The following is a 15,469-nucleotide window of genomic DNA, read 5'->3' on the forward strand; positions in this document are numbered from 1 at the left end:
TGTTTTCAAGAATATGTCCAAACATTTCGAAACAAGTGAGCTGCCGTTGCTGGTGTTTGGAAACACGTTCACTTTACTACAGCGGTGTGATTTTTTTTATGGCAGACACGACCGAACCCAAAGTTTGCTGAAATTTGCAAGCGGAAGTTTGCTAGTGTAGACCAGCCTTGACACAACCGCAGCGAACATGTATGCTAAATACACTATGTTTTAGATGGGAGACACAAACCCTATTGAAACTCGAATACCCTGGATGGGAGAGCATCTTGCTTTACATGTACACGTACATGTATCTTTGGATACATGTAGGATTAAACCATAATTACATGTAGTGCATGACATGCTCGCAAAACCATGTCTGAAACAGACGAAAACATATTTGGCCAGAGAAACAATCACAAATAATATAGATTTTGTCGTTGTAAAACCTTTCGTTGACACAGAACTATCGAATAAAAATCTTTTGAAATTTGGCCGAGACCGTGATCATGATATGTAGGCAATTGGGTGATTGTCGTGAACATTACTTTAACAAGTGATGAAAAAGTATGGTGATAGGGTGAAAAGTTGTGTCAAATTTAATGACATTTCAAACTTAGCAGTAATTGTAACCTGCAGCGCAATAATTGATAAACGTCGAGGGTCCCTTAAAAAACTGTAATAGGACAGATTTTTTGTCTTTGAGCAAAAATGCCCATTTTATGAAGTGATAAACTTTGTCTGGGCTAAGTGTATGTGAGCGTAAACTGTAAAACATTTATCTTGGGCATAGGTAAGAATTCTACAGTAGGCGGGTTACTGCACTGCACCATCGATCAGGTCAAACGCGATCAAAGCACTTACCCAGTGCCTTCTTGGAACAAGCATTACAAAACTACTTTAACTTAAAAGATACACTGATCAGTGATGTAATCAGTTTTCAATTGAAAAGTTGCCGTTCAATTACCTAAAATCTGATTACTGACGGCATTGTAACGCAAGGATTATTAGTTCCTCAATGATCCTTTTTCCTTTTAGCATTCGTGCAAAAAGGTTCATGTACCTTTCTTTGAGCAACTTTACATATGTAGTTGTAACAATTGTGTCCCCTGATCGATGCTGCAGTCAATGTTGTTTTATCGTAAAAGTGCGGAACCAAAACAATTCATCAGACAAGATGTAGAATACACCATGAACACATCGTGTGAGAGTCACTTATCAATCTTTGGTGGGTTGACTTTAATACTGTCCATTGCGACTAAATCTGAGACTCGTATTCTTGCATTGGTTATACCATACTCGGCAAAGAAGGCCGCAAATTTGTTAAGTGTGAATATGCATGCTGGTAATACATAGGATGGAGGCTCGGCAGGGTGCTAGAATAAGCTGAAGTTGGTGAGTCCGAATGCGTTGAATGACTGCCCTGTTCGTGGTAGAGTATGGGGACGCGGACCATCCTTTGCGCCGCATGCGCCATATTGGCTGCCTCCAATTCCGCCGCTAGCTGGCGCTTCCACTTATTCCGGCGGTTCTGGAACCAGATTTTAACTTGAGTCTCAGTCAGCCGCAATGACGCAGCGAGTCCCGCTCTTTCAGAGCTAGATAAGTACCGTTTCATATCGAATGTGCTTTCCAATTGGAAAACTTGACTCCGTGAAAATACGGTCCGGGTTTTCTTTTTGCGTCGGTTCTTATTTTTCTCATCTTCTGTCATGTTGTGGTCGCGATGGCCGCCATTTCCGTTATTGTTCGTGCTGTTATCGTCCGACTCAATGTCTGATTTGTTGTCATTGCCATCGTCCCTGATGTCCTCAGTGTCGCTCTTGATATCTATCGAGCCGGGAGAGAGAGGACCGCTGCTACTGGCGGGGCTTAGAGGCGGAGGTGGGCGGCTCGTACCTGTTGTCGGGGTGCTGGGAGGCAGTGTTGAGATGGAACTGGCTTGACTTACGCCTGTAACGATAGAATGACGACAGTGATAGATCAGAACATATGTATGATAAGACTCTTACTAAAACACACAGAAAACTCTAAAGGGAGATGTGTTCGTCACGAATTAACTACTTATCTAATGGTACTGGTCTTGGAAAATACTCAGAATCTACTAAGACACTGATCACTCTTGTAAAGTTTTTTTATGCAACGATGCTAGATCAGACACAACTTTGCTAAATTAACTGCTTTGAGGTATAAATCGACGCAATGAAGCCAAGCCTTTGGTACCCTTATCTACATTAACTGCAGCTTAATGCGATGGCGATAAAAAAGCAGTAAAACTGATTGCTTTCTCCTTATCGCATCTTCAAAGGACGCATCGACGTCAGCCGAAGACGTTTGACAACGAAGAGCGACTTTAATCTATCTAATGCTGTATTTTAATTAACTGGTAGTTAATTTAATTGGTATTTAAGTGCATGCTCTCGTTGTGAGATCGACGTTCGATTGCCTTGCATAGAAAGATGAAGATTTACAAGTGCACTCATGAATCATATTTTTAGTTCTATTTGTAGTACTTTACAGATCATACATGAAATATATATGATAGTCACGTACTCAAGAATAGTAATAATTCGATTTATAGTTGATCACGAGCTTTTTTTCTCTTGGCAATTTCGATTGTACAGGTATGTTGTCATTGTATACGACAAGATATGTATCAACGGCCATTATATCTGCTTGAAAGTGTCCTTCCCCAATTATCATTTTTCTTCTTCCTCAGCCAATTAAGGACATTTATGCACTCTAGATTATGGACGCATTCCATGATTCGGAGCAGAAGTCGCCATACCAACACTGTCAGGTGAAACGCGCCATAAATTATTAGGCAGAAAAAGACCAGAAATCATTTTTTCTTACAAATTTTTCAACAAAGATTTGTATGCATCTGAAACCGTAGTGTGGGCTAATTATGTTTCATTTTTTCATCAGGGTTAATGAAGTTGAAAGGAACATCTTATGTTGTATTGTGGACCGGACATACGGGGGTCGGCAGCCGTGAGAGTGGCATTTGTTACTGGCCAAGCCTTCCCGGGGCAGATGTTCCGGGGAACCGCCAAGGTACCCACTACTGGGCGCGTAATAGCCATGAATCTATTTAGGAAAACTCGGCCAGCCCTCGTGAAAGATCTTCGAGCCAGAACCCCAGGTAATGATTGGTTATGTTTTACTCCTCGCCTTGTTATTCAGTTAGCTTCCATATTATGATAGGCACGTTTGAAACACAATTCAGCTGTTACTAAAGTTTATAAAAGCCCTTAAGTGTATATCCCGAAACCAGATCAAAGATGCGTATTTCTGCACAGCGCGATGCACACTGTTGTACTGTGTTGAGCGTCATTTTGCCGTGATGTGAACGCAAGCGTCAATTCCTTCGCGATTTGCTACGTATTTCGTTACAAAGTAACTCGCTTCAAAGTGCGGGGATTAATTCCCAGTGATTTGGACATTGTTATCGTAGGCTGGTATGGTGGACACGCGGTGATCGGCCAAGCAAACGCCGGCTGAGAACCAAGTAATGATATATCGGCGATACAGGAAAGCAACGCAGTGGAATTAATGCATGTATTGTCCGCTCCGGGATCGTCATGGCATCACAAAATGATGCCGTTCATGGGAAGTGGCTACCCTTTCCTTTCCAAAAGCTCCTTAGACATGAGTGTCACAAAGAATCGTTTCTTATAACACACAATTGATCTTAAGATTTGTCCATGAACTTTGATCTGCAGTTTAACGAAATCGATGAGCCGCATTGGTGTTGTTGCTCGGGATTCTCACTAGCGGTCACTAGGTCCCTGGTTCGATTAAGCGGTGTAAGACTCTAGACAGACCTATTCGCCTTGCATGCCTTACTCCACCCAGGCATTCTCAGATGTAAACATTGGACACTGGTCGGAACAATGCTCGGGTTGTACCACTGATTGAGCAGTAAACTGCCGAACTTTAATGTTGATATATCATTTCATACTCAACTGTATTTCATTGTTCTGTTTGAAGTTCCCACTTAATGATATTAATCACATTGCGACATCCATGTCAGGCTTATCATAATTGTACTCCTGCAATAAAATCTGCCTTGTTGCGTTTAACAATCAGTAGCAGAATATACATGGAATCGCCATCGCTATCTGCTCTGTCTGAGTAGATTCGATCAGCGATGGTTCAATTCGATTTTATTTCTCGACAAATGACAATATCCTAATCTCCTCCACGGACAAGGGTTAAATTTGTCCTTGACTGTGGAGTGCTTACTAACATTTCATCGCTCGATGACTCTTAATGCACACTAGTAGATGTACTCCTACATCCATCCAGCCGCGATGAAAGGAGACCAGCAGCTATCGCCAGGTATTTCCTTCATCGCCAAGATCTGATTAGGTGGGGGACATCTCAAGGATTATAGAAAATATCTCGATCAGATTGATCAAGAATTCGAAAAAATTATAATTCGTGCGTTTTTTAAAAGGTAGACGTGTGGTTTCTGGAGTACACTGTCGACTGAATGATATATTTTGGGTGTTTTCTCAAATGTTGTTAAGAATTTTGTGACATGATTATCAACAAATTAAGTAACCGATTTATTCCGTTGAGACGACCCTGGCTCTTCCGGCTACCTGTGACTCATACCTGAGATCTTAAGATGGCCACTAATTAGTCACTTTGTCCAGATCCCCATCTTTGTCGTCATAAGATACCGACAACTGTTATATTAATTAAAACCCTTAATCACCCCAGACCCATCAGCGACGTATCGGCGGCTAATGAATCGGACAATTATACGTAGCCGTCGATTCACTTCCTCAAAATCGCTGACATTTATGTTGGGAATATGATCGTAATTGACGGCGAAGAATCATGTAGTGATTTCTTCACGTTTAGGATCAGATATCAAACAGAATATAAAATAGAGTGAGCAGCCTGTTAGTCGTGCAATTGACATGTAATTGGTGGCATGATTGAGCGATAGTAGTTTCTACACGTTTGCAATTAGTAGCAAAATAGTAATTTTAGGATGACCCTTAATTGGTATGACGAGAACGGAAGTGAGACTGATGGACCCCATTACCTTGTTACACGTAATATCCGGTTTGAGACATCACTACTGGTCATATTTAAGAGCTACAAACAGATTTATTTTTGTTGATGTTGAAATAATTTGGAGTCAAAGAGATTGCTCTACAAAACACACCAGGCTTTCCTAATTGATTTATTTTGAAGAAACCCAAAATACCCTTAACATCTTTACAGTTTCTCGTAAAACCATAAACTATTGAAGCTTTTACTTTCACCCTTTTGATCGCTTTTTTTTATTCGTTCTCTGTGTATGATTCTTATTGCATATTTGTGTTGTCTGCTCCTTATTTGGAGGTTTTTTTACAATAAATTATTATTATTATAACCAAGGAGTTGAATTCCTCGTTGTTGATGTTGATATAATACCACTTTGAAAAAGTGCACTTTATTTACACTTTTTAATACTTTTTATCATATCTTGATTATTTTTCACAGCATAAATTGACAAGATGACATCACAAACATCTAAAAAGCAGAATCTTGTTCTTGACAAATCAATCAGAACAACGCCTTGACCTTAAATAAGAAGAACAAGGCGCTGATCTGCCATCAATGATGTGAGAACATTTCATTATGAAGCATTGCCCATGAGTCTCACGTTATCTTACTATTTTCCCCACCATCTTTCACACGAATCCTTAAAATCACATTCCCTCCGGCTGACTCCTTACCCTCTATTAACTAATGGAATATTCAAGATCAAATTTGTGTGAAACCTTCCTAGTTAATGTGATTGGGCCGTTATTAAGTCACAATCAGACTCCATATGGCCATCGAGAGCAAACGATGGCTTAATGAACTGATGCTAATTGCAGGGGAGTAATTACAGCTTTGGGTTCTTAGGGGAATCGGAATAATTTATTTCTTGCTTCGAATGACCACTTTGAAATTTCCTAGTAAATCTGGATCAGATTATGTAGTTTGTTGTTGATTTGCTTAAGTAGATAATGAATAATGTAACGCATTCATTTGCTTAAGTAAATAATCAACCATAGTGTAACATTCATCTACGTAGATAGATAAATGAACAATGTAAAATATCATTCATTTGCTTCGATTGATAATAAATGTAAGGCATTCATAATGAATTATAATGTAACATTCATTTGCCTAAATAGATAATAAATAATGTAAGACATTCATTTGCTTCGATAGAAAATAAATGTAAGGCATTCATTTGCTTAGGTTAATAATGAATTATCATGTAACATTCATTTGCCTAAATAGATAATAAATAATGTAAGACATTCATTTGCTTCGATAGATAATGAATGTAAGGCATTGATTTGCTTCGGTAAATAATGAATTATCATGTAACATTCAGTTGCCTAAATAGATAATAAACAATGTAAGACATTCATTTGCTTCGATAGAAAATAAATGTAAGGCATTCATTTGCTTAGGTAAATAATGAATTATCATGTAACATTCATTTGCCTGAATAGTAAGACATTCATTTGCGTTAATGCATGTAGATAATGAAATCTAAAGCATTGAACAGTTCAAATATCAAGGCATTCACGATACAAGTAAGTCAGCTATAAGACCGGGGCCAACTCGGCGGATGTTTTGTTTCCTAGCAGCTACTTCTCATCCAGGGTTCAATAACAATGATATCAAAAATGAATAACATACTAATCACAGGGCATCTCGTTCATAAAGTTATAAACTTGATGACTGCAATGATATTGATAATCACGAAATCAGGATGATCCGAGGGCGAAAGGTGCATCACGAGTCTTCGATTCAATAGAAGTTGAATGGCCTTAGGACTTCTGGTAATACAGTAATTAGAACTTTTCATTGTCATCATTAGTCGGAGCATGTTATTAGCTAACTATTTTTATTCCATTGTCGATATACTGCCTTGTGGAAGCGAAATGGGTTATGAATAGAAAATGCAACGCTGGGGTAGGGTTATTGCAATTGACATTCAAAAACAGAACTCCCTTCTTAAAATATGTTTTTCCTTCACAATCACCAAAGTTGATGTAGTCTTTAGTTGAAAGAATGCATTGCTTTTTCTACTTTTTCTGTGTTGCCGCATTTTTACTCTGCTAATGCTGATGCCCATAAATTATGTTGACATTCGTCGCTGAATGATCAGGCATTCCGGACTATTTCAACATTGCATTGAATGCAATTAACAAGCCCATGACACGTGCGACGCTAATTAATCTGAAATTAATTACCAATTACACTTGTCACGATACCAAACATATTCTCCGACGGATGAAGACAATTAATTGATCCAAACCCACGGAACCAACTCATTGACGAGGACCATTGTCCGAGTCTGTATCATAAATATCCGATGTTTAGACACATTTTTCTAGCATCATTATCCAGGAGGCTGAACACACCCAATAAAGGTTAAGCGAACAAAAGCGAGCTGTCGCTAGAATCTGCTGACAATGGCCCAGCATCTTTGTGTAATATAAATCAGCATTATGAATATAGCCGTCCCTGTAGCTTTGATTTTGCGATATAATGCATTATGTTTTTTCCGGGGATTAAGTAAACCGGTATGAAATTCGACCTCTTGACTCCCTTGGGCTAACTCTCAAGTCAATATAAGTGTATGTTTAAGCACCCAAGGAAAAAACTGATCTGCGTAAATAGATTTGTTGAAAATTCAGTTTATCTGCGCGTCTTATTTCATATTTTGTTTTGTGGAACATTCGAGAGTGCAGAAAAAAGGCAGAAAGCGATATTGAAATGCACGACCATCGTTTGTTTGTAAATTCGAGAAATTTTAGATCGCAGAATAATTCAGCAAAACAAACGACTCTCAGGATATTGTAAAATTGCTTTAGAAGTAGGAAGTGGCCAGGCCCATACTTGCACGATATCATAGTCCGCGCAGCGATATGCCAAGTCCGCTAGCTGCAATTTGATGATTGATTTGAAGTCAATAGAATCTCCTTCCTGTTTTCTTTCGAGTGCATTGCCTCTGATTATCCAAAGAAAATGAGCTGCAGGAACAAGTGAGTGACAAAAAAGTGCACCAAACACTCGATTTTATTCCTTTGTAAGCGATAGTTTTTCTTCGCATGCATATATCCCCGGCAAAATGCACGCTTCATAATAAGCTTTCTAGACTATTGGTTTAACCAAAGATGCGGAGTTCCCCGACAAAGGCTTCAAAAGTAGCTGGAATCGGCGAAAAAAGTTTCAGTGTGGTCAGATCCACGCAGAGTAGAAAATAACTACCATGCTTTAAGATAGAGTTACTGTTTTCTAGTTTCCCCACTATGATTCATCATGGCTGAAAAAGGTGATATCTCGACTTCGATCAAAGGGTTTCTTGGTGAGAATTCTAGCAAGGGAAGTGTCGGAGATGTTAAATGTTTAAGAAAGAAACGTCATGCCAATATGACGCGATGATCTTAATTAACTATAAGTTTCACCTTGTGAGGACGTTTGATACACCAAAAAAAAAAAATGTATTAAACTTTGACCATGGCATTGCATAGGGCTATGACCTTTCATTCGTCGTTGACCTATGATGATTTCGAATATTGTACCATATATCGTATTTGTGATTAAACTCGTTGATAGCATCAGTGATGGGAGAAATATTTTGAAATATATGCAACAACTATACAATTGTTAGTAAAATTGATTTCAACTAGAGGGTTAATTTGTTCCCAGCTTCTCAGCTTTGGCCATGTGCAGAGTCACCCATGCATTATTCATCACATGATGCTTGCAACGTGATCAGCAGAGCACAGCGCTTAGAAACCGCAGCTGAATAAAAATAGCTCAAGAACCGAAATATGCACACATCAGCTAAGACTCATTTGAGATTGGTCGACTTTAAGATGTGCACAGAGACAGCATATATGGTGCACTGTACATGTAGCTAATTATGATTCTAAACGAAAAAAACAACAAGTACTTCATGTCCATTTGAGATTACAATCCATGTACATCGATTCGGCAACTGCAATGTCTTTCAAACTTTGAGTAAAAAGGTCATTTTTTAATCTTCGTTTAAGTTTAGGGCCGCAGTAAGTCAAAATGACCCTGTAACATTTGCTGACGTCAGCACAAGTTGCAATCACGTGCATATCTCGCGTTAGGTTCTAATCGAACCAACCATGTCGGCTTTGGAAAGAAACGTGGTCAAAGTTGATCATTTTGGTAAAAGGAGAAAGTGCTTTAACCAATTATGAAATGAAATTTTGCTACAAAAGCGTTACTTATTGAACACAGTAACTCTCGATTGGATCTCTCTGCGCGTACACTTCAGTACAAGTCCCAACCATCACTAAAGTGAGCCAAAACCGCAAAACGACACCGGATAAAACATGTTTATTATTCGTGGCGAGATTGATGTTTGGAAGCTTGACACCCGAACTGAGACCGATATTTCTCGTTCTTTTCTAAAGAATGACGGTTATTCAAGACGCGACAGAGTGACTCATATTGTAGTTTAACAATATTTGCGGTCATTAAAACCGTGTGGCAAGTCACACTGTCCAAAAAACAGATAATGAATTTGATCCTGTTTTACCGACCGGCGCATAAATTGATTCAAGAAAAGTAATGCTGATTTATCTGATGCGCAACCCCAATAAAGTGAACCTGTGAGTTTATTCTTTGCTGTAACCATGTGCATAGGTGCGTTATTTTCCTCAATGAATGAGTTGGACTTTGAATCAATTTTTTTTCTATCAACTATTTTGGAATGGAATTTTTTTTCTCGTGATTTATGGCAACGTTTGTCAACAGTATAATATGCATTGTACATCATTGTATCAACATGACACAATCCACTTAAACTCTTTAGTTATTATCTTTAAGAAGTTTATGAGCAATCAAAAAGCGAATGAATTTGGCAGTTAAATTGTATTGAAAATAAAATTACGATGCCTTACAACCAAAGTCTGTTTAGTAGTATATTAAAATTGCCATCAAAGGTCATTTAAAAGTTATTATGCACAGAAGGAGCTTACACGGATTGATAATTACATGGTTTCACTGCATATCATCAATATTACTAGAACTGCAACCACACCAAGTTCGTTTTTGGTTGAAACATGGGTTTTGAAAAAAAAGTTGGCCCGAAAACTATACCAATAGTGATAGTACATTACACCCTTAATAAAAGTTTTTGTGAGCTGAGAAAGACTAACACCCCTAAAGGTCTTTCAGGGAAAAATATGAGATATTTTTCAGAGTCTAAAAACACTTCTGTGTAGCATGCAAACTCCAATAAAAGATTCTCAAAACACTATTTTTTCTTCAAGAATGTACACCAGTAAGACATACACATGCATATTTTTAACATGTGACCAGGAACTCATATAAAGGCCAACTTTGTACATACCTGTATGTTCAATTTACATGCAGTTGTAATTTTAAGCAAGTCTAAAATATCTAAAACCGACTCAGAAATTCATTGTTTTCATACTTTTGTCGCTCTCAGCTGAAACATTGGAATTATCCTTTTTTATGATATGTTCTACGTATGGCTACCGATGTGACCATCTGCTTTAATTAGCACAATGTTACACTACATATTGAACAGCAAGTGGCAAAAATTTTCACTTCTCAGCTGTAACGGAAACTAGCGCACTTTAAAGAACAGTGATCATCGCCTGCATTCAAATTTGATTATCTGATAATTGGGCTTACGACGCAATATATAGATCAGTGTATGAATTTTCAAGTGTTAAGCATCATTTACACCTTCCCACTTCTTGGTGTAGAGTGTTGTCTGGTCGTGTTAACAATGTGATCATTTTGTGTTGATTTTCACAAAGGGCGCCTTATTTGCAAATTAACAAGATACGAATACGTGGTAATGAGAGCTCGATGAGACAGCACTCGAAATAAATTGACCAAGTGTCAGATGCTGCACACTTTCTGCTTGGTTATCGCTTAACAAGTGTGATATAAAACAATGAATACGTCGGCGGAAAAAAGTGCAAATTTACCCATTGTGAATTGCAAATTGTGTCTTAAAAATAAAAAGCAATGCCGCAATGGCTAATGTGGCTTTCAAAAAATTCATAAAAATGAGCCATATTCAAAATGGCAACCCACTCTATTGCATTTAGAATACCGATGTGGCGTTATATGTACGAACTTCGAATTTATCATTGACATTGGGTATAGTTGCATTTGGATAACATAACATCGAAAAGGAAACAATGAGTTAGTTCTTAGTCAAGTTCTACTCAAAATATCTATGATTTTGTTGCTGATAATTGCCACTTAACCAGCACATTTGGTTATAATGCAAGAGGGAGCGTACTGTATGAAAATGAAAATCTCAATGTATCTTGGGAGTGTTTTTATCCCATTCTGTACGCTCAGGATCTTTATCATGTTATATCATACCAAATGGATTAGAAATTATATTTTGATGTGGTCTGCATGAAGTGACAGCCATATTGTGCCTTTATATTTCGAGGTTAAAAATGTCTTGCATACATTAACATTCCAAAACGGTTTCCATTTAATTACAACCAAGGTAGCGAAGTGATCACTGTTGCCAAACTTTAAAAAGCGTGATTCTGTTCAAAGGAATTAAATGACAAAATATTGCCGAATCCGGTAATAGTTTCAGTGTTTTTCCCTTGTTCTCAAACCGTATTTGTTACGTCACCATTGCGATAGCATTTGATCTTTCCAAGAATTATCAAATAACACTGTTTGATACGTAGGTTGAGGATTACATTCAAAGGTTTGTTGCTGCAAAAATCGAATGCACATGTCTGCAGAAACATAAAGAAGATGGACAACTTACGGTCAAATGGAAAATGAAGATACGGGCTCGGGGTGAACCAGGGGTACCACGGCGTGGGTTTACCGGGTAGGTGCCTCCCATCTAGATATTGGGGTAGGGCAGGGTGAAGTGCGGGATGGAAGGGTAGCCCATGAGCGTCTATCTTCAACAAGGCCGCATGACGTTCCTTATCCTTCAAGTCGTCCACAGATTTCGGGCGTTCGTCCCGGTCTTTTTTGTCCTCTTTATCAGGTTTTGATAATATTGACGAGATAGAAAACGAACTCTTTGACGGCGTTTTTTGCTCAGTTGCAGGTTTAGACTCCGACATCGTCATCAATAAAATTTGTCCAAAAACTGAAATAAAAATCGTCCACAATATTCCTCAATTTCGCCGTGTCCGTTTGGCGGATGAATTCGTCTCTCAAGAGCGTGTCATTTACTAGTCTTCTATCCAGCAGTGTCTACTAGCTAATGATCCAATGATGAAGTCTTGTGCCACTTTTACAGTGTTTGCCTTTGAAGGGCAACGCTCCAGTGAGTTTTCAATGGGCTCAAGTCCACTTATTTCAATGCGGGGTCCGCTGTAAAGAGCTCTAAAGACCGGGTCCGCCTTGGCGCCAGAGAGAATTTGTGATAATAACCCGGCTAAGACAGTGTCATGCAAGTTAAAAGCTTCAAAAAGCGGCAAATCAACGATTGGCTGTTGACAATTACTAATAGGATTACGGCTTAAGAAACCATAACAGTAGCCACGCCTCTCAGATCAGTCACAAAGACCGCCATAATGTAAGCCTGCGTTTCATTGGCCAACATAGAAAGAGGCAATTAGGTCCGCACTCAGTCATTCGCATAATAGACGTTTTCGTAACGCCCGCTGTGATTGGTCGAGGATTGTCATTTTGCAATTATTGTCCGTGTAGATTTATACTTGCTGTGCATGTAGCGCTGAAAATCTACTCGAAGTCAACGTAATTCTAGCTTGGCGATTATGAGATATTTAGCCCAAGGCTAGCCCGGTTTTCAGATCATCAGGCTCAGGTGGTGATTTCGAGTCGGTTTTGTCTTGGGTCTTTTATTTTATAGAGTTAATTTCTATAACGCACGCGGTCAGGAAAAATCATAGTCATAATTTTGTATCGGGGTCCTGTTTCATGGCACTTAGTCTAACTTACATCATAATGGTTGACAATTATTTTGGGATTATGTGGACAATTGGGGATGGATTTGTGAAAATGATACATAGATACGGAGAGCTTTATATTTACCAATGTCACATTTGATATTGATTTCGATAGATGTACATGTTTATGTACATGCAATGTATACGTACGGCGGAATCAACAAATCTACTTGTCTTTGTCACTCTGTTTATGATAATGAAATAAGCATCACGAGACCAACGATATAGATTCATATACCCTTGTACTTGCTTGAAATTGTGTACGAAATTTTCAAAATTAGATGTCTATTCAACATCCGAATTTTAACATAAGTATATTATTTGTTTTTAGTGTAACGGCGTGCAGCCACATGCATTGATACATGTGTATACACGAGTGGGAAAAGTGAGGAGGCCGAGCCCAGTCATGCCAGTTGGCGCCAATGGATATCACAGATGATGACGGTGCGGTGTTATTAATCACAAGTTTGTTAATGCTATCAGTACTATTTACAGTCGATTAATAAAGAAATCAGAGTATTCAGTGTGGCCTTTCCTCTGGGTAAACACATTGAGTAGCCCCCTCGTTTCAGGTAATTGACTAAGGACCCCTAGCATGCGTGGTGATGGCATCAAAACGGAGTTGTGAAATGGTGGATGACCCACGTATGGCCTGAGAATTTCATGTTTGTTAAAGGAAATGGCTGATTAAACATTGTCTATCTCTGTTAAATAAGCCAATTAGCCTTTATTGTTTTTGTTCACGGTTACTAGAACCCATATACAGCCCACATCTTAATATTTTTGTCAAATCGTTTTAATAGATATGCCTCGTTAAATATGTGGTTGAGTGTAATAACTTGCTCGGGCCTGATGCGGGCTGTGGGACCTCTGCTGTCTCGGTTGTGAAAGTTGCCAATTAACTTCCATTTACACTAATTAACTGTCTTGCTTTGTAATTTACACTGGATGACTGTACATATTAGTATGTCTGCCAGTGAAACTAGGTTTTGAATAATATCGGAAAACATTCAATTTGTGGTTGAGCAACAATTCGTTCTGTAAAATTATTTTGTTTCTGTACAATAATAAATCATCATTCACTAACATAGATACTAACGAATCACCTTATAGTCTACAAATTTCCGCGGCTATTTATTTTTTTCGATCGAAAAGCTTGAACAAATTATTTTCCTGATTTGTTCTGGGAGAATACGGTTTTTTCCGTTTATTTAATCAGAAAAAAATAATCGTAATTTCTGTTTGTGCTCATCGATGACATTGTAGAAAAACGCGCATATAATAATTTGCGCCCGCGAATATTTAGCGGGTTAAAGTACCCCAGAGCTAAAAAGCTTGTTTTTGGTATACTGTGACATCTGTTCGAAAGCGCTTTTGGACCGACCTCATATGGGCAATGTAAAAGTGCCTTGGACTAAATCACCAATTCTTCCAATATGAATGATTTCGTTATGTTTCCAATGAGATATATTTGAAGCGGACTGTATCTATTGATCCACCCTTAAATATGATAAACCATCATCTGACACTCAATACCCAGTCTAAAATATGTAACACTTGTTTATTGTATACATTAAACACATTGAAAGATAACACAACGACTACTGGACATCCCTTGCGGGGAACACCAGTCATTAAGTTACTATTACATTTTAATTTCACCTGTTGTCAAACAGTTGTTCTTACTTTGAAGCAGCTGGTAATGCCGTTTATAAGAATGTTCCAGAATTGTTCAAATAACAAATATTATGTGATTTCGTACACGCCCAAACTCCGGTACCCTGTTAAGATACTTTTCCTGGTGTTACATTATAGAGGCGTAGGTGATTAACCTTTTGAGTGCGTATGCCGGAGACAGGAAGAGTGGGAAACTCTGTCTGTGTCAAAAAAGTTCATTTTTATACAATACGTGTGAGATTTTATAAGCCTATCAATGTGTCGTCGACCTATTAATTTCTCCTTCAGATGATGATGTACGCACTTGCTGAAGCTACTGGCATTACTACTGCTACTGCTGCAGGGCAAACGAACTGTACTTTTGTTAAACATGACCGTAGAGTAAGTTTTATTAAAGGATAAATTTAGAATTTAATCCATTCTCGAATCATATATCATCTGGCAATAATTGAAAAATTTTGAAAATAGTTAAGTAGATAATCGTTGCCATAAACTTATTATAATACCAGATTACTAATTTGGCCATAATGACTTCAAGGTGAGTATAGCGTTACTTCTCAGATGATCAGATGACCTTGAAAGCGTGATAGAGTTTGTGAGTGAATAAGTCGGTCATTGATTTAGTATCATTGCGACAGATGTGGAATTCGTTTACATTTTATAAAAACACATATGAATTTTAATAATTTGGGTTCATTGCCGGTGGGAAGACAAAAACAAGGTAACAAAAAAATTGGGGTACGAGATGGACTATGTGTATTAAGCGCCCTATGCAGTTCAATGATCTGACTGTGTTGGGTGTACAACCATCGAGATTTGAA

General features: G+C 38.2%; 1 protein-coding gene across 1 annotated transcript; it reads right to left on the reverse strand.

The window, feature by feature from the left end:
* Nucleotides 1-79: 79 nt before the first annotated feature.
* On the reverse strand, nt 80-12,399 carry LOC135489561 (homeobox protein HMX3-like). Its single transcript, XM_064774959.1, has 2 exons — nt 11,810-12,399; nt 80-1,932 (listed from the first exon to the last, which is right to left on the reverse strand). The coding sequence occupies exons 1-2, from the start codon at nt 12,123-12,125 to the stop codon at nt 1,268-1,270; spliced, it is 981 nt and encodes a 326-aa protein (XP_064631029.1). The 5' UTR covers nt 12,126-12,399; the 3' UTR covers nt 80-1,267.
* Between the last annotated feature and the right edge of the window lie 3,070 nt (nt 12,400-15,469).

Source organism: Lineus longissimus, chromosome 6 (assembly GCF_910592395.1).
Source record: "Lineus longissimus chromosome 6, tnLinLong1.2, whole genome shotgun sequence".
Taxonomy (NCBI): Eukaryota; Metazoa; Nemertea; class Pilidiophora; order Heteronemertea; family Lineidae; genus Lineus; species Lineus longissimus.